The following is a 26,401-nucleotide window of genomic DNA, read 5'->3' on the forward strand; positions in this document are numbered from 1 at the left end:
AGGTTTATACCGTTGCTGACTTTATTTGCGTTAGGTAGTTGAAGTACTATATATATTTATTCTCCCATATTTATTTATCCCTTGTAATTTCAGTTTTGACAACTGCTTGTAATGGTAGGATTCATGGGTGTCGTTATATATTTATAAGTTTGCTAAACAAACAGCCATTAGGATATACATGAATCTATTAAAATAACTTTGTTAAGGCGGGTAAATAGCCTCAGAAAGTGCCTATTTGCTATTCGCCCAGCTCTCCCTGGTATGCATACAGTTAGTGATTATATATCGATTCAAAAAATTTGTGGTCTGGCTTATTTTTAATGATTTTATTGCAATCTTGGCAGTAGTAAGAATTATTTTTATGTCATAACCAATATATATCTACAAATCTTAAAAACGCAGAAAAAGTTTAGCGCCAACTTTATTTGTTTTCCAGCTTAGTTTATTATTATTGGATAGTTATTTATTGTGACATCATAATGTCTGTTGTTGGTTGTGACGTGGGTAACTTGTCATGCTTCATCGCTGTTGCGCGACAAGGTGGAATTGAGACGGTTGCAAATGAGTTCAGCGACCGCAATACTCCGTAAGTCAAAGGTTTTCAATATATTTTAAGTTTTGTGAAATGCACACTGGTATAGAATTTGTATGCAATTTTCTTATTTCTCCGTAGAATTAAAAATATGATAGAACAAAATAAGCCTCATTTAGAATTCTTATGTTTTATAACAGAGTTATAACTGTGAATGTTTATATAATATTTAAGTTGAGGAAGTATATTTGGTTAACCCTTAAATTTAATTGCATTGACCAGCTATAAAACTCTGGCTTTTTAGGGTTTGATGAAAAAGTAGATAATTGCAAATTGTTATAAAAACAATTGGAAACACAATGTGATTCAAGTATTTCTATTATAGTCGTCAGCATATAAATCTCCTGGCTTTAAACAATCTTTTTCATGTTTAGGTCGATTGTGTCTCTCACCAACAAGGAAAGGATCATTGGAGTCGGCGCAAAAACACAGGTTTTTTTATGAGAATATTTATGTTTAGAGGTGCGATAATATCCGAGCTGATTCCTGATGCCAAGTGGTGGTATTAATAAGTAATCATCCGTTAGTCTCGTAGTATCGATGCTGATCCTAAAAAAACTAATATCTGCATAACAGCACTGGTTTGTGATCAAACGTTAGAGTTTTTCACAATTTTGCAATTTTAGAAAATAGTAAATACCCAGTCAAAGACAACTAAGATTTTTAGGCATAAATGTGTAAGAATAAATATATACAAGCTTTTTCACTCCAGTGCAAATTTTAGCGTTACACCCTAAAAACTTCTTTAAATGTTTTAATTTATATATTTTGCTTGTTTGATCATAATAATGATGTAATTTTGTATCGCATCTAGCAGCGACACTTTTGAACAAAGTATTTGCATTGGAATGAAATATCAAGTGGTCAACATCGCTAATGATAATAACAGGGTTTTAATTTTACAATTTGCTTCTGCCGAGTGCTGATTGATGCTTATTCGCTTAACTTATTCATCTGTAACAAATTCTGTTTAATTTTATTAAAATATTCAAATGTTTCCCTTTTGGAGTGTTCATATGCTATTACAAGTGTACTATGACTCAAACTGTCACAAAAATGAATCTTTTTAACTTTTTCCTTAAATGATAAGATTCAAATGTTTGTTACAAGTGGTTTTGTTCAGGTTATCTCCAATTTCAAGAACACCATTTCCAACTTCAAGCGCTTGATTGGCCGACCTTTTGATGACCCCTTTGTACAAAGTGAGATTCCCAAACTTCCGTACAAGTTGATTAAAATGCCGGGTGGAAGTGTCGGAGTTGAGGTGGGTTTGTTTGCAAGGATTTTTATTCATGCCATATAACATTGGGGAAAATGTTTAAGGTTCAAACTCACCACCTGAACAGGCCCAACACTATTTACTTTGTACAGAGATCGACTGAAATATCACTTTTCAAGCTGATACCTAATTTGTTTCGCCAACAGATACCTGTTAATGCTACCAATAGTTTTTATATACCTGGAATTTAGTTAAAATTTGAATTAATTTAAAAGAAAATGTAAATATCATGTAGTTCTACTAATATTTGTTAAACTCTTGTTTTGAAATTTGTTTAATTTTTGTATTATATTTTTGTTATAAGTAACGGCCCTACATAGCGATACCAAAAAATAGGTAGAAGCTAACTATCCGCCAATATTTACAAATGAAATACAAAATGTAAAAAAAATTGAATATGTTTTGATGTTAAGATATATATTTCACTTTTATGATCGTCATTCGATTTGGTCAAATTACGTGATGGGAGCGCAATATTTACATCTATTACAGCTAATAATACTGATGTTTTATACTTTCTTATCGTGTGTATTAGTTTCAACAATTTTTACAATAGATTATAAATGTATTATCAAAATATTTCCAGATTAACTTAATTTTCATTGTATATATGTTAAATAACTTAAGTTGTCAGTTGTCACCAATAATTAATATGTACAGAATACCAACTTTCTGTTGACACTATTCTGTTGTCCAGGTCATGTTTGCTGGCGAGCAGAGCAGATTTAGCATCGAGCAAATTGTTGGAATGCTACTAACCAAACTTAAGATGACCGCAGAATCAAACTTGAACAAACCGGTCAATGATGTTGTTGTGTCGGTAAGTACAATAGTTGGCTTCACAAATATCAACGTTTTCATTTGTGCAGCTTTTGCTTCATCAGTGTTTTGTGTTTTTATTTATAAAATAGAGATTAGTTGGTTTTAATTTTCACACAAACTTTTCAGTTGTTATTAAAAAAATCCTGTACAGGAACTCATTAACGACACCAAGGCTTACTCAAGTTGTTATCTTAATTCAAATGAATATAAATACATACAAGCCAATGTTAATAAAACAGAAAGAGCATCAGTGTAAGTTAAACTTAGTTTCAAACATTTACAAGTAACTCACAATTTTAGCTCCTACTGCGACAAACTAGTAACATCAACTGAAGTAGCGACAACGGGGACCATGTGCTCAGTGACCTTTGACCTTAAGGCTTAAGCCATAGAATGCTTACATAATTAAATTAGTCATAAAGCACATACACCGAAATGCAACAGATGCACATGTTTAACAGAGACCATCTTCTACAAAGTATTTCCATTTGGTGAAAATGTAAGAATATTGTGCTAGTTTTTAAGTAGTGAGCAAATAGTGATGTAAAAAATAGTGATGTAAAAAATAGTGATGTAAAAACAACTAAGCAGTTGCCCACAAAGTTGTTTAAATCAGTGATTTCTTGTACTTCAGTTATTTTTGTGACTCAGGTGCCGTGCTACTATTCGGACACAGAACGACGAGCGCTTTACGCAGCAACCAGAGTGGCTGGACTCCATTGCTTGAGGCTTTTCAACGACACAACTGCAGGTAAATAAATCATGTTAAAATTACAATCAATCAAATAATGAAACAAAGTTTACAAGCTGAATAAAGTACTGTTTTATTTGCAAGGTAAAATACAAAAGGTATAAAATTAAGAAATGTTTTTTAAAACATTTTGGCAATAACTTTTGCAATCATATGTGTTAAGTAAAGATAAAAAATTGCAAACATCTATTTATATTTAAATTGTGAAAAAAAACCTGTGTGTTGTGTCCCAAAGACCATTTAACTTTTTGCATTTTCTTGGATTTTGCATTGAGTTAAATTTTACTAATTTATTCTCAGTTGCGTTGGCTTATGGGATTTACAAGCAGGACTTGCCGACCCCCGAGGAGAAACCGCGCAACGTGGTGTTCGTCGACATCGGCCATTCTGCCATGCAAGTGTCGGCCGTGGCTTTCAATAAAGGAAAACTGAAGGTTTGTTTGAAGTCCTGAAGTTTTATAACAGTGGTTCTCAACCGTTGCGACTCAGTAATAAAAACGGATGTTCAGAGTAAAATATATTTTCGTGTTGATTTGATACTTTATGTAACATTTAAAGACGACATTCATACTAGACGTAATCAAACATAAAGAATGAGTTTTATTTGGAGTCAACAACTTACTTTCCAAGTTTTAGAACGTCTTTGGAACCTTGTTTGTTTCAATGTTTTCCAGGTTCTTGCTACGACCTTTGACCCTTACCTCGGGGGTCGTGACTTTGACCGACGATTGGCCGACCACTTCGCTGCACAATTCAAGGTTTCTAACTTTGTACAATTTAAAGTAAAACATGGTTAATTGGTCATGCCTTTTAATGTGAAATCTTGGGTCTGATCTGCAAACTTGAATTTCTAGTTTGCTAAGGACAGATCGCAGAGAGATAACCCCGAACTAATTTGGCCGACTTTACCTAAATAATTGCTCAAAATGTTTTATGTCTATTTATAACCCTTTTTCCCTTTCCAGTGTCCAAAATGCCATCGGGGACCAAGACACTCTTTAAGTATAAGATAGAAAAACTTATTAAAATTATAGTAAATTATTTTTGTCCTTTTGTCAAATGCGTGATGAAGACGTAGCAATGAAGCCATTGTCCTTCATAAATCTAAAAAAACTTTTCCTCATATTGAAACTATTCTGCTTAATATTGCTGAGCAAAATATGATAAGATCTAATGTTTTCTCAAGTGAAAGGAAATCAAGTGATGTAAAGAAACAGTTTTTTTTTTTAATGTCTCGCTTGATTTATTTTTGTCTGCCAGAGCCAATACAAGATTGACGTTTCGACGAACAAACGCGCCGGTCTGAGGGTTTTGGCCGAGTGCGAAAAATTGAAGAAGCAACTTTCGTCAAACTCCGGCAAAATGTCGCTTAATATCGAATGTCTCATGGACGATAAAGATGTTTCCGGCAAAATGACCAGGTTTGAAACAAAATGTTGATAGGTTGTAAAAATATACCTGCAAGTCATAAAATATGCTTTTATTATTTCAGCCATTTTGACACTATCATTTTAACCAAAGTGTGTTTTAAATATTTGAAGAAAAATCGTTGAAGTGTAAAATAATTATCATTAATCAAAACACTAATATACAAATTGCGTGTTCGTTGACCTAAGAAGTCGTTTTTTTGATCGAAGATAATGACACATTTATCATAGATTTAAAGTTATTATGTATGTGGATGTACTTTTTATTATTTATATTGTGGTTTTTAATTATCTATTAGTTCAATTTCGAATTTCACATTTGAAATAAAGTGTTAATTTTTTTTTAGAACTGAGTTTGAGAGCTTGTGTGCGGATTTGCTACAGCGAGTTGAGTCTCCTTTGAAGCGTATCCTCGAGGAAACAAGTGAGTTCGAAAAGTTTTGTTTGGGCGTGGTGGGACACCAAGTGGCTAGTACAATACTTTCTTTACTAAGAACCCATTTTTTTTATAAAACGTGCCACAATCCCATCTGATTCCAAACGACGTCATTACAGTGATAAAATAGGAAAATGGATAAAATTAATGTTTTCAGCTTCTTGAGGTGAAACTTACTATTTGTCAAAACAATTAAGTTAAAATCACTGTGAGACTAGCAGCCAAAAATAATGGCTAAAATTTTCGTACTAATTTACTATCGGCAGGTATAGCCCCAAAGTATCAGGCGAGTACTTATGACACCAAGTCTAACATCACTGTTATTAAACATTCTCAACCAACTTCGTTCTTCCAGAACTCAAGAGTGAAGAAATTTACTCAGTTGAAATAGTTGGGGGAAGCACCCGGATTCCCGCCGTTAAAACAGCGATCCAACAAGTTTTCGGGGTCGAAGCGAGCACGACGATGAACGCAGACGAGGCTGTGGCGCGTGGTTGCGCTCTGCAGGTGTGTGGGGCTTGTGGGGTAACGAATTATCACCCCCTTTCAGGGTTACTGCAAAGTCTTGGAATCTTGAAAAATATTTGAATTGATTTACATTTTAAAAAGTCTATGGAAAATGTTTTCCCAAAAATCCTTGAATTTATTTTATTTCCTGTTTAGGTTTTGTGTTTAGAAAGTTCCGTGGCAAGATAAATATTTGCTGTTTGTTATTTTGTTTAAAATGGCATTTATACTATTTTGTAGGGTTGGCAAGCCGGTCAATTAACCGCACTTTATTTAACCGTTCAAATACTCATATTGGATTCAAATGTTGTAAATTTTTTAGGGTTGTTTTTGTGATTTGAGTTTTTAATAATCTTAAATGTAATTTTTTTTGAAGAATTCAAATATAAAATGGTAGGGTCTACCTGATGCAAACACGTGTTCTGTGGTAATAACAAAGTGTTTGGAATAGCAATTTAGTAGATTTATTTTGTTTAGAATAAATGCACCTACATGATGAATCGCGTTTGTCATAAAAGAAAACACTAGTTAGTGTTAATCCACAATTTCAGGCTACTTAGAAATTTAGAGGAACCAAATCTCTTCTCTCCAGTGGACCCTGGTGATGATTTAGAGAATTCAGATAGTGACAAACGTTGTAAAGAGGAGTAAAAATATTTTTTTACAGATGCATTTACTTGTTGTTAAATTTCCTTAACAAACTTGTTGGCTTAACTTGGTGGTTGTAGTAGTAGTGGCAAAAACTTCTACAGTAATTGCTACAGTGTTGTTATAAGATGGGCATGGTTTTGCAAAAATTCTTATTGATAGTCAAAAAATAAATTATTCTGTTCTACAAACCATTGCACTGGAGTCAACCGGATTTTATTTGACTGTTCAAATGCCCAACCCTACAATTTTGTTTCAAATAATATTAAAAAAATGTCAAGCCATCCGACTTCAGGTTTCAAATCCTACAAATTTACCTTGAATGATTTTTTTCTTAACATTATGTTTCACCCGAACGAATTGTTTTATCGCAACTTGTTGTCCAGTGCGCCATGTTATCCCCGACCTTCAAAGTTCGAGACTTCTCGGTGATCGAATGTTGTCCTTATTCCGTCTCCCTCGTGTGGAAAGCTCCGTTGGAGGAAGAAGGGTGAGTTTGTAAATAAAAGAGGATCGCAAACACAGGGTTTGGGTAAAGTTTTGCTGGTAGTTTGTTGACAGTGAGGCCAAAATTATTTTGTTAATTTTGTTTTGTAAATATCATGGCACTGGTTCTCAAAGTGGGCTCCGCGCACCCCCGGGGGAAAGTTGGAAGGGGCCCGAATAATATCCTCCTATTATAGTCTGATAAGTTATATTAGCCAGAAAAATAATTTTCGAATTAATTTTTAATGTTAATAAGTTTTTGACAGTTTGTCTGTAGTAAGTACGGACCTCAATGTTACAGTAATCAATTATCACACTATAAAATTTTGTTTTTGGCGTTTTAAACAGTGACGGGGTCCTCCAATGGAAGTGTAGGGGATCCAGAAGGTGAAAAAGTTTGTCAACCGCTGTGTTTGGGCATCAATTGTAGTTATTTATTTTGCATGCAGAAAATGATATAACGTTAAAGTTTTATGTTAACTATTTGTGAGTCCTTATATTTATTTAATAGAAACATGGATATATTCCCGCGCCACCACCAAGCTCCGTTTTCAAAGATGTTGACTTTCTACCGAAAAGAACCTTTTCAAATTCAAGCAAAATACACAAACCCAAGTGAAATTGCTTACCCAGTGCAAGAAATAGGTAAATTGAGCAAATATTTACATAAAATCAAAATGACATGATAAAGTTTGTTGGAAGGATTTGACATTTTATAATTATGTTAAATTTTTATTCTTTATTACGATCTCAGTATGTGTTTTTTACAAACTTGATCAACATTAGTGATGAAAGTTTTGATGAATTTAAATTTGTATTAAGAATAATACGTTAATTAAAATTGACATGTTAATAGAATTTTACCAAATATAAATTATTTAATGAATATATTTAACATTTGATAAAGATATAATTACATAACTGGAGTGACCTTACCTCCCAGTGCAGCAAATTAACTGTTTAAACGAACAAATTGCCAGGAAACTTCATGATCAACAACGTGACCCCCAACAAAGAGGGGGAGGCGTCAAAGGTCAAGGTCAAAGTTCGCATCAACATCCACGGTGTGTTTTCCGTCACCCAAGCTTCCATGGTTGAAAAGGTCAGCGTCATCACACAATTAATACTAATCTGCTGTCAATATTAACAAGTAATACAGAAGCCGTTAATTGGCAAAATTTATTTATTGTTTAGGAAATAAAAATATCTATGCATAAAGACTGTGGTGGGACCGCATAAACTATTTATAGTTCAAATTTTAATAAAATTTAGTTTAGAATTACACCCCACAGCATCTCAACTATATTTTAGCTTCCATTGGGCAATATGCATTTGGCTGTTTTCAAATTAAACTAGAATATTTAAGCCTTCTACCTACAACAGAAGATTTCGATTTCTTTAAATTGTTAAAGGTAAATCTTTAATATTTCGATGTGAAACCAAAACAATAGTTCTTGTGTAGAGTTTTAAGGAATTTGTGTTTATCTTGGAACCTTTTAAAGAAGAAGCAATGTTTAAATTGTGTAAATGTTGCAGATAACAGAGGAAGTTGTTGTTGAGAATGGGAACGGAGAAGCGATGGAGACCGACACAAAAGCTGGCGAGAACCAAGAAGCGCAAGTTAACGGCGAACAAAACCAGGTGCGGCCACTAAACACCTTCATAACTAGAAACTGACTTGGTAGGAGAAAGGGGCATCTGGGAGAAAATTTGAAAAAAATTGTGATGAAACAGTTTGAAGTTTGTGAAAAGATTGTTTCGAACCATCTGGGTTTTGTTTAATGTTAGAGCATCTGTTGTGAAATATATTTTTCGTAATTTACTGCTCTACAATATTGGCTTAATAGTATGCATTTGCCCAACATCATTTAAACAAGGACTTTAGAGTCGGTTTAAGACAACCGGGGGTCCAACTCCCATCTCCAAATTTACAGCTGTTATTTCACCCATTTACATCACTCAATAAGTATTAATCAATCCACTCAGAGGGGTGTCATATAATTCATCCACCCGCAATATTTGGTTGGAAATATGCACCAAGATTTACATTTTGTGGCCTTATTATTTCCGAACTTACTGATGCACAAACGTGACCCGGGACTCTCGTCTTAAGCTGTCAATGGATTCCCGACCCCACAGCCCTGCTTTAAACCTGTAGTGGTGATGTGTGAATCAACAAGCCTAAATAAAATACATCGACACAAGCTTGTACCTTGTTTGTTCAGGCGGCCATGGACACAGAGCCAACTCCACCACCAGAGGGCAGCAAAGATACTTCCGGGAATGCCCCTGAAGCGGAAATGGAAAGTGAAGCGAGCGGTGAAAAAGTTGATGACAAACAAACACCCCCGGATGACAAACAAACACCCCCGGATGACAAAGAAGCACCCCCAACTGATAATGACAACAATGGTAAAACTCAAAAAAATATTTACGGTTAGTTGTTTCAGACTTTTTTATGTGTACAACGCACAGAAAAACAATAAGAAATAATTAGTGTTATTTTTTTACCATCTTTGAAGTTTTCATTCAAGTTTTGAATTCGCATTTCTAAATTTTGTCCACAAATCAGATATTTTCTAAAGTAAGACATACACGATTATCCAGATATGCTAAATGAATGAACTCGACTAAACTTGCCACGACAAATTGTGTTCAACACCGCAGATTAAACATCATTTATGGCATAAATCAACTATGCACGTTTTGCATTAACAGAATTAAACAAGCGTATTTTATTTGGCAAAAAGTCCTAGGCATTTATTATATTCGCATGAGAACTATGCATTAAAATCCAACGAAATAGAACAGCAGAGAGTGCGTCGGCATTTCTGGCGCGTGTTATTTCGTCAGGGCGAGTTCTGATTGGCGGATATTCGTCCATCTGCGAGTGCAACTTTAATTAAGGCCAGCCCTGCTTTATAACCCTAGTTACTTTCAGGCCAACCAGCTTCAGGAAACGAAAATTCCAACTCATCTGCCGAGAAAAAAATTGAGAAGAAGAAGAAAACAAAGTCCACTGACCTCCCGGTCGACCCTCACCTCAACATGCAGATCACTGAAGCTGATGTCAACCACATGTTCGAGACAGAGGTGAGGCAACATTTGCAACACTGGGATAACATGATATCGCTCGAATAATCGTGCATTCACATATTCATGAAAACTCATTATTAGGGGTTAATGGTGTCGGGAAATAATGTTTTTTAGATCAATAGTGGGCAAACTTTTTGCCGCCGCCCAGAATACCCTTTAAAAGGTCTTTAACAACAGGGGGTCAGAATTTATGTTTCAGGGGAGGGGGGCATAACATTTGACGTCACATAGTTACGTCTCAGCGTTACGGTAAAAAAAATAACAATTTTAAAAACTACATGATAAAACTGAAATAATAATAATAAAAAAAATCTCGCAGCATACTTTGAACTTAAAATGGCCGAAAGCCCACATTTATGTCGCCACCCACAGTTTACCAACCACTGGTTTAGATTTTTTTTATTCAATTGGTCCTTACGCAATTTAGAACGATTAACACGGAACATTTTAAACTGAGATTACCCATAGATATGGCCGGGATTTGTCCCTAAATGTGAGAAAATACTGTTCTTATTTTTTTAAATCTAACTTACGGGCCTTATTCTTGTTTTTACCAAATCATATTTGTTAATGCAAATCCATTTTATATTTTCCTCACTTTTGAGGAATTGTTGGAAATCATGGCTTCCCAGTGTTCCTTAATTTTGTGTGTGAGTGTTTTAGCCCTGCATATGATCGATAAGGTCTTCTATGTTTTCAATTTCCCGATCAATATGTCGATTGTTGAGGCCAGACTCAAGATACGCACAAGTTTCATCAATACCTTTATTATAAAGAACGGTTGAGCGAAAAAATCGCTAAGATGTTGTATGGTTACAAAATCGATAAATCAATAAATATGTTACCGGGCATATTATGTACTGAAAATAAATTCTTCTACTTGTGAAGCTGAAACGTCGGACGAACAAATAAATACAAGAAAAAGTTATTTCCAGCATATACTGAACCAATGTGTGTTGTTCAGGGCAAGATGATAATGCACGACAAGCAGGAGATGGAGAAAGCGAACGCGAGGAATTCTGTCGAGGAATATGTTTACGACATGAGAGGAAAAATTTACGACAAGTACGAGAAGTTCATCTCCGATCAGGTCAGTTGTGATGTCATAAGTCCACCCATTGTTTTATCATCAAGATCGCTACTTAAGTGAAATCGCCATGATCTCAAAAACCACATCATCGACTGTTCGATTTGAAATTGCATGTTCACGGTTTTTCAATTTTATTTCAAATAAGATGCAATAATCGAAAACTTTAAAACCGACCCTCCCTGGGTTTTTGGTTTACCAAACACAGTTCGGCAACTTTGTGTGTTGTCTATAGGCGATAATATCGGTTTGGAGCCGATACCCAAAATGAAATAATATAAGAATTACAGCCACATTTTGCGATCGATTTCAGGGGTTTCCCCTTAAAAGGGTAAATTTATCAACAGTAAGTAAACAATTGGAGGGAACTAAACTTCGTAACGATGAAGAATATTTTGGCTTAATAACCAGTGAAGCAATGCATCCGAACATTCCACTTTCATCTGTGGTGCTCAAACAGAGCATAGTAATGACGTCATTTGGCATCGGATCGTTCGGCGATATTTTCGTCTAAATATCGGGTATCGGACATTATCGTGGTTGTCTGTCTACAAATATTTAATCTCGTAACAATTATTCACGGAGATGCTAAGGCTTCCAAATAATCGTAATACAACAAACTGATTAACTTTGTTTTAATTCCGAAGATAATAAATTAAAAAATAACGGTAAAAAAAGTAAGATCGCGCAACAACCTAAACTTGTTTATGACGTCACATGTGTTTATTGTTAGGATCGCGCGTCGTTTGTTTCATTGTTGCAAGAGACGGAGGATTGGTTGTACGAAGATGGCGAGGATCAGCAGAAGAACGTTTATTCAGACAAACTTGCTCAACTCAAGAAGATCGGGGATCCAGTTGTGAGGAGGTTTGGAACAACATTAATATCAACCTTATCAACAACTTTACTATTAACCTTATTAATATCAGCCCTACTGTAAAATAAATTGGGGGTTCAATAAATTGTTACTGACGTGTTGTGTGCGAAATAAGAACAACATCTACGTCGGGATAAAACACAGACTAACACCTGATAGTCGTGATAATGTATAAATCGGAATAAGATCTAAATGCCCATAATCAGGCATATACATCATTTTACCCAAACCCACCTAAGTGCATCACTAACTTTCAATTTTAACCCTAGCCAACCTTAACCCAAAAAGGGTAAAATAATCCGTTGCAAAAACAGCGGCGGCGCCCCTAAGGTTTTATTTTCTTTGAACCACAAAGTTTGGCTAAACACCAATATATTGCCATTATGTGCATTGGTATAAAACTCAGCAAAGAGAGTTGCACATAAAATAAGAAAACTTGAAAAATATAAACTTAATTTGAACGTACGGCTTTTCGCTTTCTGTTAAATACGTGCGGGTTTGTAATTTCCTCCCGTTTGTGGTAGGTACACGGAGGACCGAGCCCGACCTTCAGCTTTCAACCAACTCGGTTCGACTCTACAGCGAATCGCAAAGTTCATCGACAACTACAAACAAAAGGTAAAGCAGGGCTCGAAGTTTGGTTTCCATGCTTCAAACTGGAAATCATTTCGAACACCGCCATACTAAGCGGATATAATATGTTATCATTCAATTTTTAAACTTAACGTGATATTGACTGTCGCAATAAATTTGTTTAATTTGAAATCTTCACATTAACGATGCGTTTTTTAAACACTTTTAAATCAATGTGTTTCGGCGACGTGTTCTACAGTGTTTGCCATTATGACGTTTTTTAGGACGAGAAGTTGATTCACATCGAAGAATCTGAAGTTGCCAAAGTAGAGTCTAGCCACGTGGCGGCCGCTCATTGGTTCAACGAGATGCAGCAGAAGCAGGGCGCCATCCAGCGGCACCAAGACCCTGTCGTCCTCGTCGCTGACATATCCGCCAAAATAAAGGTGAGCATCGATTAGGGCGTTACACCACGATCCAAATAAGGGTGAGCATCGATTAGGGCGTTACACCTCGGTCAAAATAAGGGTGAGCATCAATTATGGCGTTTCACCACGATCCAAATAAGGGTGAGCATCGATTAGGGCGTTACACCACGATCCAAATAAGGGTGAGCATCGATTAGGGCGTTACACCACGATCCAAATAAGGGTGAACATCGATTAGGGCGTTACACCTCGGTCAAAATAAGGGTGAGCATCGATTAGGGCGTTACACCTCGGTCCAAATAAGGGTGAGCATCGATTAGGGCGTTACACCTCAGTCAAAATAAGGGTGAGCATCGATTATGCCGTTTCACCACGACCCAAATAAGGGTGAGCATCGATTAGGGCGTTACACCTCGGTCAAAATAAGGGTGAGCATCGATTAGGGCGTTACACCTCGGTCCAAATAAGGGTAAGCATCGATTAGGGCGTTACCCCACGATCCAAATAAGAGTGAGCATCGAATAGGGCGTTACACCTCGGTCCAAATAAGGGTGAACATCGATTAGGGCGTTACACCTCGGTCAAAATAAGGGTGAGCATCGATTATGCCGTTTCACCACGACCCAAATAAGGGTGAGCATCGATTAGGGCGTTACACCTCAGTCAAAATAAGGGTGGGCATCGATTATGCCGTTTCACCACGACCCAAATAAGGGTGAGCATCGATTAGGGCGTTACACCTCGGTCAAAATAAGGGTGAGCATCGATTAGGGCGTTACCCCACGATCCAAATAAGGGTGAGCATCGAATAGGGCGTTACACCTCGGTCCAAATAAGGGTGAACCTCGATTAGGGCGTTACACCTCGGTCAAAATAAGGGTGAGCATCGATTATGCCGCTTCACCACGACCCAAATAAGGGTGAGCATCGATTAGGGCGTTACACCTCGGTCCAAATAAGGGTGAGCATCGATTAGGGCGTTACATCACGATCCAAATAAGGGTGAGCATCGATTAGGGCGTTACACCACGATCCAAATAAGGGTGAGCATCGAATAGGGCGTTACACCTCGGTCCAAATAAGGGTGAACATCGATTAGGGCGTTTCACCACGATCCAAATAAGGGTGAGCATCGATTAGGGCGTTACACCACGATCCAAATAAGGGTGAGCATCGATTATGGCGTTACACCACGATCCAAATAAGGGTGAGAATCGATTAGGGCGTTACACCTCGGTCCAAATAAGGATAGGCATCGATTAGGGCGTTACACCACGATCCAATTAAGGGTGAGCATCGATTATGGCGTTACACCACGATCAAAATAAGGGTGAGCATCGATTAGGGCGTTACACCTCGGTCCATATAAGGGTGAGCATCGAATAGGGCGTTACACCTCGGTCAAAATAAGGGTGAGCATCGATTAGGGCGTTACACCTCGGTCCAAATAAGGGTTAGCATCAAATTGGGCGTTACACCTCGGTCAAAATAAGGGTGAGCATCGATTAGGGCGTTACACTACGATCCAAATAAAGGTGAGCATCGATTAGGGCGTTACACCACGATCCAAATAAGGGTGAGCATCGATTAGGGCGTTACACCTCGGTCCAAATAAGGGTGAGCATCGATTATGGCGTTACACCTCGGTCAAAATAAGGGTGAGCATCGATTAGGGCGTTACACCACGATCAAAATAAGGGTGAGCATCGATTAGGGCGTTAAACCTCGGTCCATATAAGGGTGAGCATCGAATAGGGCGTTACACCTCGGTCAAAATAAGGGTGAGCATCGATTATGGCGTTACACCTCGGTCAAAATAAGGTGAGCATCGATTAGGGCGTTACACCACGATCAAAATAAGGGTGAGCATCGATTAGGGCGTTACACCACGATCAAAATAAGGGTGAGCATCGATTAGGGCGTTACACCTCGGTCCAAATAAGGTGAGCATCGATTAGGGCGTTACACCACGATCAAAATAAGGGTGAGCATCGATTAGGGCGTTACACTACGATCCAAATAAGGGTGAGCATCGATTAGGGCGTTACACCACGATCAAAATAAGGGTGAGCATCGATTAGGGCGTTACACTACGATCCAAATAAGGGTGAGCATCGATTAGGGCGTTACACCACGATCCAAATAAGGGTGAGCATCGATTAGGGCGTAACACCTCGGTCCAAATAAGGGTGAGCATCGATTATGGCGTTACACCTCGGTCAAAATAAGGGTGAGCATCGATTAGGGCGTTACACCACGATCAAAATAAGGGTGAGCATCGAATAGGGCGTTACACCTCGGTCAAAATAAGGGTGAGCATCGATTATGGCGTTACACCTCGGTCAAAATAAGGGTGAGCATCGAATTGGGCGTTACACCTCGGTCAAAATAAGGGTGAGCATCGATTAGGGCGTTACACCACGATCCAAATAAGGGTGAGCATCGATTAGGGCGTTACACCTCGGTCCAAATAAGGGTGAGCATCGATTATGGCGTTACACCTCGGTCAAAATAAGGGTGAGCATCGATTAGGGCGTTACACCACGATCAAAATAAGGGTGAGCATCGATTAGGGCGTTACACCTCGGTCCATATAAGGGTGAGCATCGAATAGGGCGTTACACCTCGGTCAAAATAAGGGTGAGCATCGATTATGGCGTTACACCTCGGTCAAAATAAGGTGAGCATCGATTAGGGCGTTACACCACGATCAAAATAAGGGTGAGCATCGATTAGGGCGTTACACCACGATCAAAATAAGGGTGAGCATCGAATAGGGCGTTACACCTCGGTCAAAATAAGGGTGAGCATCGATTATGGCGTTACACCTCGGTCAAAATAAGGTGAGCATCGATTAGGGCGTTACACCACGATCAAAATAAGGGTGAGCATCGATTAGGGCGTTACACCACGATCAAAATAAGGGTGAGCATCGATTAGGGCGTTACACCTCGGTCCATATAAGGGTGAGCATCGAATAGGGCGTTACACCTCGGTCAAAATAAGGGTGAGCATCGATTATGGCGTTACACCTCGGTCAAAATAAGGTGAGCATCGATTAGGGCGTTACACCACGATCAAAATAAGGGTGAGCATCGATTAGGGCGTTACACCACGATCAAAATAAGGGTGAGCATCGAATAGGGCGTTACACCTCGGTCAAAATAAGGGTGAGCATCGATTATGGCGTTACACCTCGGTCAAAATAAGGTGAGCATCGATTAGGGCGTTACACCACGATCAAAATAAGGGTGAGCATCGATTAGGGCGTTACACCACGATCAAAATAAGGGTGAGCATCGATTAGGGCGTTACACCTCGGTCCAAATAAGGGTGAGCATCGAATAGGGCGTTACACCTCGGTCAAAATAAGGTGAGCATCGATTAGGGCGTTACACTACGATCCAAATAAGGGTGAGCATCGATTAGGGCGTTACACTACGATCCAAATAAGGGTGAGCATCGATTAGGGCGTTACACCACGATCAAAATATGGGTGAGCATCGATTATGGCGTTACACCTCGGTCAAAATAAGGGTGAGCATCGATTAGGGCGTTACACCACGATCAAAATAAGGGTGAGCATCGATTAGGGCGTTACACCTCGGTCCATATGAGGGTGAGCATCGAATAGGGCGTTACACCTCGGTCAAAATAAGGGTGAGCATCGATTAGGGCGTTACACCACGATCCAAATAAGGGTGAGCATCGATTAGGGCGTTACACCTCGGTCCAAATAAGGGTGAGCATCGATTAGGGCGTTACACCACGATCAAAATAAGGGTGAGCATCGATTAGGGCGTTACACTACGATCCAAATAAGGGTGAGCATCGATTAGGGCGTTACACCACGATCCAAATAAGGGTGAGCATCGATTAGGGCGTTACACCACGATCCAAATAAGGGTGAGCATCGATTAGGGCGTTACACCTCGGTCAAAATAAGGGTGAGCATCGATTAGGGCGTTACACCACGATCCAAATAAGGGTGAGCATCGATTGGGGCGTAACACCTCTCTCCAAATAAGGGTGAGCATCGATTATGGCGTTACACCTCGGTCAAAATAAGGGTGAGCATCGATTAGGGCGTTACACCACAATCAAAAGAAGGGTGAGCATCGATTAGGGCGTTACACCACGATCCAAATAAGGGTGAGCATCGATTAGGGCGTTACACCACGATCCAAATAAGGGTGAGCATCGATTAGGGCGTTACACCTCGGTCAAAATAAGGGTGAGCATCGATTAGGGCGTTACACCACGATCCAAATAAGGGTGAGCATCGATTGGGGCGTTACACCTCTCTCCAAATAAGGGTGAGCATCGATTATGGCGTTACACCTCGGTCAAAATAAAGGTGAGCATCGATTAGGGCGTTACACCACAATCAAAAGAAGGGTGAGCATCGATTAGGGCGTTACACCACGATCAAAATATGGGTGAGCATCGTTTAGGGCGTTACATCACGATCCAAATAAGGGTGAGCATCGATTTGGGCGTTACATCACGATCCAAATAAGGGTGAGCATCGATTAGGGCGTTACACCTCGGTCAAAATAAGGGTGAGCATCGATTGGGGCGTTACACCTCTCTCCAACTAAGGGTGAGCATCGATTATGGCGTTACACCACGATCAAAATAAGGGTGAGCATCGATTAGGGCGTTACACTACGATCCAAATAAGGGTGAGCATCGATTAGGGCGTTACACCACGATCAAAATATGGGTGAGCATCGTTTAGGGCGTTACATCACGATCCAAATAAGGGTGAGCATCGATTAGGGCGTTACATCACGATCCAAATAAGGGTGAGCATCGATTAGGGCGTTACACCTCGGTCCAAATAAGGGTGAGCATCGTTTAGGGCGTTACACCACGATCCAAATAAGGGTGAGCATCGTTTAGGGCGTTACATCACGATCCAAATAAGGGTGAGCATCGATTAGGGCGTTACACCTCGGTCCAAATAAGGGTGAGCATCGATTAGGGCGTTACACTACGGTCCAAATAAGGGTGAGCATCGATTAGGGCGTTACACTTTGGTTGAAGCAAGGTTTTGTGTCGGTTGCCTTTGAAAGATTATAAGCTCAACTTTTTACTCAGTTTATAAATCTCTTAAGACATCGAAAAACTGTTGTATTTTTGTCCAGAGCGTCGAAAGTTGTTGCAATTCGATCATGAACACCCCCAAACCGAAACCGAAGGAAGCCCCCCCAGCCGACACCCCCGAATGTAAGGAGGCAAAAGACGGAACTCCTGTGGACAGCACGGAACCGAAAGCAGACAAAAGTGCGGATGGAAAGGAAGATATGGACCTCGACTAACTTCCTTGTATATTAACAGACTTCTCGCGTTTAGGTGAATTGATGTTGTAATTTGGCGGGAATGACGTCATAGCCCATTGTTAAAGCGCCCTCTACCGACCACTGCTGCTCGTTTTTGACGAAACTTTGATGTTCCGCGGCTTTTATTTCACAATTCTGTTCTGCTTAAATATTGGCCAAAAACGCATTTTTGTAAATAATTTTGCTTTAATTATTTCCAAACATATTTAACAAATTAAAACTTCCTGACGAATCACAATTGTTTTCGTTACAAAAGATAAAATTGATTTCCATTCTGATTCGTTTTATTGCGAATGTTGAAATAAATTAAAAATCTTGCACTGTCATGTTTGTAAAGTCGCCGTTTTGTTCCAATTTTCTGTTTCTGTGCTTTATTATAAAACACGAGTAAAAATAAAAATAAACAGCCAAAGCAACTTAACGACAAGCTAAATATGAAACAGTAGTGTTATTTAGTCCTAGGGGATTATTAAGTATTAACATTTAGCCCAATTTTTAAGCGATGGTTAAACTATCTTTATATTGTTGCTTGTCAATCCACAAGCAAACTGATCGACTCCACTCTATTTCCCACCGGCGCCTAAATTATCTTGTTTCTGTGTTCCACCAAGCTTGGCTATACGGGAGAAATAGTTTTTAATATTTTCTGTGTTAACAAGTTAAAATTCATCAGCAATTGTAAAATAAGTAAAAAACCGATACCTTCTGAGCATCTATCTGAACATCAAATGTTGCAAAACGATTTGATTTGGCTTTTTTTTTGCGTTTTGAATACAATCATTTCTACCTTAACTTTTTCTCTTTAGGCACCCTTAAAAAAAAGTAAAAAAACCTGCATTTCGAATACAAAACATTAATTTTAAAAGATCATTTTTTCCGTAAACCAGCCACTAAAATAAACAAATCTTCGTATTCAAAAAGTTATTAAGGCTAAGGTAATGAAAAAAATAAAATTAAATATGAGTTTAAGCACTTTATGAGTAAACCACCCAAGCAGAACGACCGCAATTTTCCGAAAACAAATATTTTAGTGAAATGTTTTCCAAGAAATAATAAAGTTGTTTTGTAAGGTTAATAACTAAAATCAGTAAATAAAGTATTTTTAACAAACTTGTTTTGCTTATAGTATGCGGTACATGATTTGTTTTTTTATCTGTCAAAGCAAGCTATATAAATAAAACTGACTATTTTATGCTGATAAATTGTAAAATTTGCATGCAATTGCAAAAACCTAATAAATAGTAAAGTTGAATTTGTTAATGTTTGGAAACTGTTTTTTGTATTACTGCAATATTGTGATTTATAAACATGAGCAAACGACAATCAGTGAGGTTAGTACGCAAGATAAAAGGGTGCAGCCCTGATTAAAGTTTATTTATTGGGCGCTCTTTCACTTATGTACGTCAAAATTAATAAAAAAAAAACTTTCTTCAAATGCCGCATACCACAATGCATATTGTTTGTTATTATTAATAATAAACATAATATTCTTTTCAAGACCCACCCTCACCCAAACCCGCACCCTAACCCAAACAATATGCGTTGTGGTATGCGGTATTATTTTGTTTTGTTTTTTGCACAACTTTTCATGTACATAAGTGAAAGAGCGCCATTTATTGGTATGAATGGGATTTTAGTTTGGTAGAGGCTATTTGCCCGGTATCCAAATTTGAATAAATGGTTCACAATCTATTTTGCGAATATATTGAGGAATGAGCCTGAAAGTTATATACATGCTGGAAAATTAGTTTGCAATACGTAGTAGTGCGATATTATTTAAAAAAATTAAAATGAAAGATAATGACAAACGTTACAGAACTAATTCAGTGTGTTTGATGTCGCTTGCACTCAATCCCTATAATGTAATCTCCTCATTAAAAACCCACAGATGTTTGGCGATTGAACTTCAGTTTTATGAGCTGTCAACAACTTTGGATAAAAATAGTTGTAATTTTGCAGAACGATGGATAATACTTGGACTTTAAGGCTCAGACTCCATGCAAATAGAAACCTTCTTTTAGTTTTGCACTATTTATTATTTGTTAATTTTGTAATTATTACTTCTATGTATGTTATTCTGATAGTTAGTGTATGACAGTTATACGCAAAACTTACTTTTCTCACATTTTGCTTTGTTGTTTTTAGATCGACTCGTTGTTCTGTCAATTATTCGAAACTTAATCGAGATAGCGACAGCGAAGGTTTGAATATTGTGACTTGTTTTAAGTTATTATGATGTTATCATGTTTTTAAATCTAACTTTTGTTTATTAAAACACCTACATAATACTGCCTTGTACTACTAGTCTCTTTCATCATCTTGTAGAAAAACAAATATTAAGGATTGTTACTTCAAAAGTTACTTTAAAATGTTTTAGTTATATATTTTAAACAATCCTGTAATAAAAAAAATGTGCTGCTAATCATTGTAACCACAACTGAATCTTTTATAACCAAAAGTCATTTCAGAAACCCTTATGTTCGTTGACTAATTATTTGTTTACCAACATTCTAGTGTCAGCAAAAAACATTATTAATTCCTTACTTCTGCAGATGATTTTGCGACTTCAACTCCACCGACCAAAAAAGCGAGAATAAAACAAAAGAAATCTATAAGTCCTTTGAAAAAAAAGCAAAAGAACAAAAGGTTTGTTCCTTGATATTTGTGAGCAACAAAATTATGTTCATAAATTATTGTTTTTCTCTAAACTTTTGTGTCAAATTTGAATCACACAACAACGATAAATTTTACAATTGTTTGGGTAAATAGGCAGTTGAAAATTTAAATTACTTTAGATTTGCAGCGAAGGTTTTTGTTATTAGATTGCCTGATAAAGCTGAAGACAAGTTTTCTCGTGAGTTGGAAGAAGCCGTAAAACTATCTCTGGCTTCTCAACAAGTGAGCAACAAATTAATTAACAATATCATTTAAGAATGACAATTTTGAAATAAAACTAAAAGTTTGTTTGAAAGACAGTCCCTGTTAAACAATATTCCTTTAAATCAGATAAATCTTTAGACTTTCTAAAATTTACAAATGATTCTGTTTATTTGAACATTTGAAGGAACACAAACTTTTGAATCATATATAAAGTGTTTATCTTAAATAAGATTGGCAAAGCGGCCAATGATTTTTGATATGTATTCAATGAACCAATATGTAGCCATACCTTCTAACGGATCATTATAATTAACAGAGCAGCGATTGTGACCAAACAGAGACCCAAGAATTTAAACCCTCACCTTGCGTTCCTGGTGAAACAAGTTCTCCCCTCAGACAAAATGTTCCTCCAGATAAACCCCAGTAAGTTGTTTTTGTGTTATTTATTTAAAACATAAGATGCCATGTCATTAGTTAATAAGAAACTCTTCCTTGCATAATTATGGATAACAAATAAATATAAAGACCAATGTGTGATTGTTGAGCCCTAAACATTTCAAATATCTGAAGTTATATTTTAACCCTGGAAAGTGTTATAATGTGATGTACCTTTTTTGCCTAAAGAGGCCCACTACTATTGTATTCAGTAGCCTGTTAAATATTAATTTATTTTTAATTAGATCACCAGACTGTCGTGTTAGTGATGACAATATTCGAACAGAAGTAAATATCACTAAAGGCAAAGACAAAGATTATGAGCTTTCCGACAATCCATCATCCGATGGTGAGAATAAATATTTGTACAATATTTAGGCGACAACAACATGTAAACTTTATATTAAAAGTAACTTGTGGGTTAGAAGAAGCAGGTGTTTTCGTAGTGTTTCATCAACAGTGCAAACAGTAAATGTTTTTTAGAAATTAAAGCTTAATGAAATTAACAAGTCGCAAATAGCACACAACATTGGTAGACATATTTGTTTATTTTTGCACTTGCGTTTTTATTGTTTGTTTTTTAGATCCTGGAAGTGATCAGAGCATCGAAAATCAACCTCCGACAAAAACAAAAAAAGGTTTATCAAGACGAAAAGTAGAAATAGTTCCGAAAAACTTCGCAAACAAGAAAGAAAAAAGTCATTATTGTGATGATAAAAACAAAAGTAAAAGCGGTGAAAGACGATTGCTTTTGGGGGTCTAATCATAAATATTGTGCCAGACATAAGGTTTCTACTCTTTTTTTAGCCACAAGTCGCGAAGTGTACAAACCATCTCCAACAAACACCTTCAGTCAACCAAGATGGCAACCTCCAGGTAAAGTTGCTGACAACCTTAGAATGAGTCCCACAAACAAATTTAGTGTTCAACAAAGCGTTGAAAAGTTGCTTGAGCTTCGGCAGATATTTGTGGGTTACACCTGAAGTTCGGTTCGGGACTGATATAAGATTACCCGAGTCCGATGTGCGCATGCGCAGTACTTAATTCAAACTCATAGGTGGAAATAGCAGATGGTGGAATATTTTTCAACCATCTATTGTGATTTGGTGAATTATATAACCCCCCAATATGTCGCTGTATTCCCACCTTATATTAGTTCCTTAAATGGGATCTAAAACACCCACCAAGGGTGAAATTTTGTCGAGCTGGAGTTTTTCAGATCGACTCTTGATTAAAATCTATTGAAAGTAATTTTATCGTTTCCTTAAAATTTAAAAAACACAAGTAAAACCTCTATTTTCACAATAATCTCTCCACCGATGGACTTTTCCCTGATAGTTTTGCTTTCTGTGTTCGTGCAAGTCCCGAGGGTTTGTTGTTCGATCCCCGCCACTTGTGTTTCAGGTCAAGCCGGTTCCCCAGCGTCTAGAAACAACCTCCTTAGATCACCGGCCTCGCTACGGATCGGTCTCTCCAGGAATGTCCGACCAGCTCCTCTGCACAAAACATAACTTTTCAATGTCGGGTGCTTTCATATTTTTGTTAATAAAAGTATAAGAATGTTAATATTGCTTACATTTTTAAGGTAAGTTTTATGAAGAAATAACCTTATTTCCAGTAAGTTTAGAGCAAAAGGAAGAAAACCATGTGAATTAAATTTAAAAAATGAAAATTATTTTTTGCCATTACAAAAACAACAGCAATTTAAACGGACTGGTTACAACGTAATATACATAGTGTTATCTTTAAGAGCCCACGTCATAATAAATTGCTTTTTTTATGTTACGCCTAACCACGGTCTTATTTATCAAGATGATTATGGCAAACAGGTTCCCTCAGAAAAGAAGTCATTTTTTTTCTAATCCAGTGATACGTGTGATCAACGTAAAAACCGAATACATATACTTGGAGAGGACAGCATTCACAGTTATATTATTATATTACTCTTTAAATCCATTTTGTGGCTTTACAATCGGGCTACAGAACTTCCAGTACGCTTATGTTTAATTAATGAATGTTTTTGTAAGCTTATCTTACAAGCTTAACTCAACCGCCAGTAATTAGCCCATATAGCCAATCAAGTTTCTTGTCGGCGGCGTTTCAAGAAAACCATGTGTATTAAATTTAAAAAATGAAAATCATTATCCTCATTTGACTTTGGTTTGCGCTAGAATTTGAAACAATTTTCAGCAAAAAATATTTTTAAATTAAATTTGAAAATTTGGAAAGGCTATAGTCCTGACAATTTAAATTGATTTTAAAATATAGAATATTCATTGAGGATTTAACGAATTTTTCTTCAGCAGCCGGTTAAAACCGCTTCTAACTGGTTTGTGCTAGAATTTGAGACAATTTTAGAACAACAAAATTTTTGAGTGAAATCTAAAAATTTGGCAAGGCCATAAAATAACCCAGTTTAAGGCGGTTCTAACCGGTTTTTGTTAAAAAAAAAAAACAAAAAAAAAAAAACATTTTTGCTCCTAATTGCCCAAAATTCTAAAACTTTTTTCAAAAAAACAAAAAAAAAATTTTTGCTCCTAATTGCCCCAAATTCTTGATTAAACCAGTTTAAGGCGGTTCTAACCGGTTTTTGTTGAAAATTCCGGTAAATTCCCTTAAAAATTGGATTTTCTGAAAACCGTCAAATATCGAAAAAACACCCAGGCCAAATTTTAAAATTTCACCAAAAAACTTTTTTGCTCCTAATTGACCCAAATTCTTGATTAAACCAGTTTAAGGCGGTTCTAACCGTTTTTTGTTGAAAATTCCAGTAAATTCCCATAAAAATTGGATTTTCTGAAAACAGTCAAATATCGAAAAAACACCAAGGCTAAAGTTTCAAATTTCACCAAAAACTTTTTTGCTTCTAATCGCCCCAAATACTTGATTAAACCAGTTCAAGGCGGTTCTAAGCATTTTTTCTTGAAAATTACGGTAAACACCCATAAAAATTGGATTTTCTAAAATCCATCTAAAATCGAAAAAACACCAAGGCCTTGCCAAATTTTCAAATTTCACCAAAAAACTTTTTTGCTCCTAATTGCCTTAAATTCTTGATTAAACCAGTTTAATGCGGTTCTAACCATTTTTTCTTGAAAATTCCGTTAAATTCCCATAAAAAATGGATTTTCTAAAAACCATCTAAATTCGAAAAAATACCAAGGCTATAAAGCCTTGCGAAATTTTCAAATTTCACCAAAATACTTTTTTGCTCCTAATTGCCCCAAACTCTTGATTAAACCAGTTTAATGCGGTTCTAAACGGTTTTTGTTGAAAATTCCGGTAAATTCCCATAAAAATTGGATTTTCTAAAATCCATCTAAAATCGAAAAAACACCAAGGCCTAGCGAAATTTTCAAATTTCACCAAAATACTTTTTTGCTCCTAATTGCCCCAAATTCTTGATTAAACCAGTTTAATGCGGTTCTAAACGGTTTTTGTTGAAAATTCCGTTAAATTCCCATAAAAAATGGATTTTCTAAAAACCATCTAAATTCGAAAAAACACCAAGGCTATAGCCTTGCGAAATTTTCAAATTTCACCAAAATACTATTTTGCTCCTAATTGCCCAAAATTTTTAATAAACCATTTTAAGGCGGTTCTAACCGGTTTTTGTTGAAAATTGCGTTAAATTCCCATGAAAAATGGATTTTCTAATAATCATCTAAAATCGAAAAAACACCAAGATAGCTTTGCCAAATTTTCAAATTCCACCAAAAAACTTTTTTGCTCCTAATCGCCCCAAATTCTTGATTAAACCATTTTAAGGCGGTTCTAACCGTTTTTTGTTGAAAATTCCGGTAAATTCCCATAAAAATTGGATTTTCTAAAATCCATTTAAAATCGAAAAAACACCAAGGCTACAGCCTTGCCATATTTTCAAATTTCCCCAAAAAACGTTTTTGCTTCTAATTGCCCCAAATTCTTGATTAAACCAGTTTAAGGCGGTTCTAACCGGATTTTGTTGTAAAATTCCGGTAAATTCCCATAAAAATTGGATTTTCTGAAAACCGTCAAAAATCGAAAAAACACCAATCGCTTTGCCAAATTTTCAAATTTCACCGTAATACTTTTTTGCTCCTAATTGCCCCAAATTCTTGATTAAACCAGTTTAAGGCGGTTCTAACCGGTTTTTGTTGAAAATTCCGGTAAATTCTCACAAAAATTGGATTTTCTAAAATCGATAAAATACCAAGGCTATAGCCCTGCCAAATTTTCAAATTTCCCCAAAAAACGTTTTTGCTCCTAATTGCCCCAAATTCTTGATTAAACCAGTTTAAGGCGGTCTAACCGTTTTTTCATGAAAATTCCATTAAACACCCATAAAAAATGGATTTTCTAAAACCATCTAAAATCGAAAAACACCAAGATAGCTTTGCCAAATTTTCAAATTCCACCAAAAAACTTTTTTGCTTCTAATCGCCCCAAATTCTTGATTAAACCAGTTTAAGGCGGTTCTAACCGGTTTTTGTTGAAAATTCCGGTAAATTCCCATAAAAATTGGATTTTCTAAAACCATCTAAAATCGAAAAAACACCAAGGCTACAGCCTTGCCATATTTTCAAAATTCCCAAAAAAACGTTTTTGCTCCTAATTGCCCCAAATTCTTAATAAACCAGTTTAAGGCGGTTCTAACCGGATTTTGTTGTAAAATTCCGGTAAATTCCCATATAAATTGGATTTTCTAAAATCCAACTAAAATCGAAAAAACACCAATAGCCTTGCCAAATTT

The 26,401-nt window shown here is 36.7% G+C and overlaps 2 protein-coding genes across 2 annotated transcripts; both read left to right on the top strand.

The window, feature by feature from the left end:
* Positions 1-440: 440 nt before the first annotated feature.
* Positions 441-18,908, top strand: LOC146134729 (heat shock 70 kDa protein 4L-like). The gene is made up of 21 exons (XM_083395867.1): positions 441-586; positions 967-1,024; positions 1,716-1,856; positions 2,569-2,691; positions 3,345-3,444; positions 3,745-3,878; positions 4,119-4,202; positions 4,705-4,865; positions 5,219-5,295; positions 5,663-5,814; positions 6,849-6,952; positions 7,460-7,593; positions 7,929-8,050; positions 8,485-8,589; positions 9,174-9,360; positions 9,890-10,041; positions 11,009-11,134; positions 11,865-11,998; positions 12,533-12,626; positions 12,866-13,027; positions 18,160-18,908. Exons 1-21 carry the CDS (start codon positions 480-482, stop codon positions 18,331-18,333), a joined length of 2,631 nt encoding a protein of 876 aa, XP_083251993.1. The 5' UTR covers positions 441-479; the 3' UTR covers positions 18,334-18,908.
* Positions 18,909-19,420: 512 nt separating this feature from the next.
* On the top strand, positions 19,421-23,224 carry LOC146134730 (uncharacterized). Its single transcript, XM_083395900.1, has 9 exons — positions 19,421-19,685; positions 20,500-20,555; positions 20,907-21,000; positions 21,177-21,252; positions 21,551-21,657; positions 21,915-22,018; positions 22,254-22,403; positions 22,477-22,545; positions 23,074-23,224. Exons 1-9 carry the CDS (start codon positions 19,663-19,665, stop codon positions 23,178-23,180), a joined length of 786 nt encoding a protein of 261 aa, XP_083252026.1. The 5' UTR covers positions 19,421-19,662; the 3' UTR covers positions 23,181-23,224.
* Positions 23,225-26,401: the final 3,177 nt, after the last annotated feature.

The sequence above is a fragment of the Ascidiella aspersa genome, chromosome 8 (genome assembly GCF_963924565.1).
Source record: "Ascidiella aspersa chromosome 8, kaAscAspe10.2, whole genome shotgun sequence".
Taxonomy (NCBI): domain Eukaryota; kingdom Metazoa; phylum Chordata; class Ascidiacea; order Phlebobranchia; family Ascidiidae; genus Ascidiella; species Ascidiella aspersa.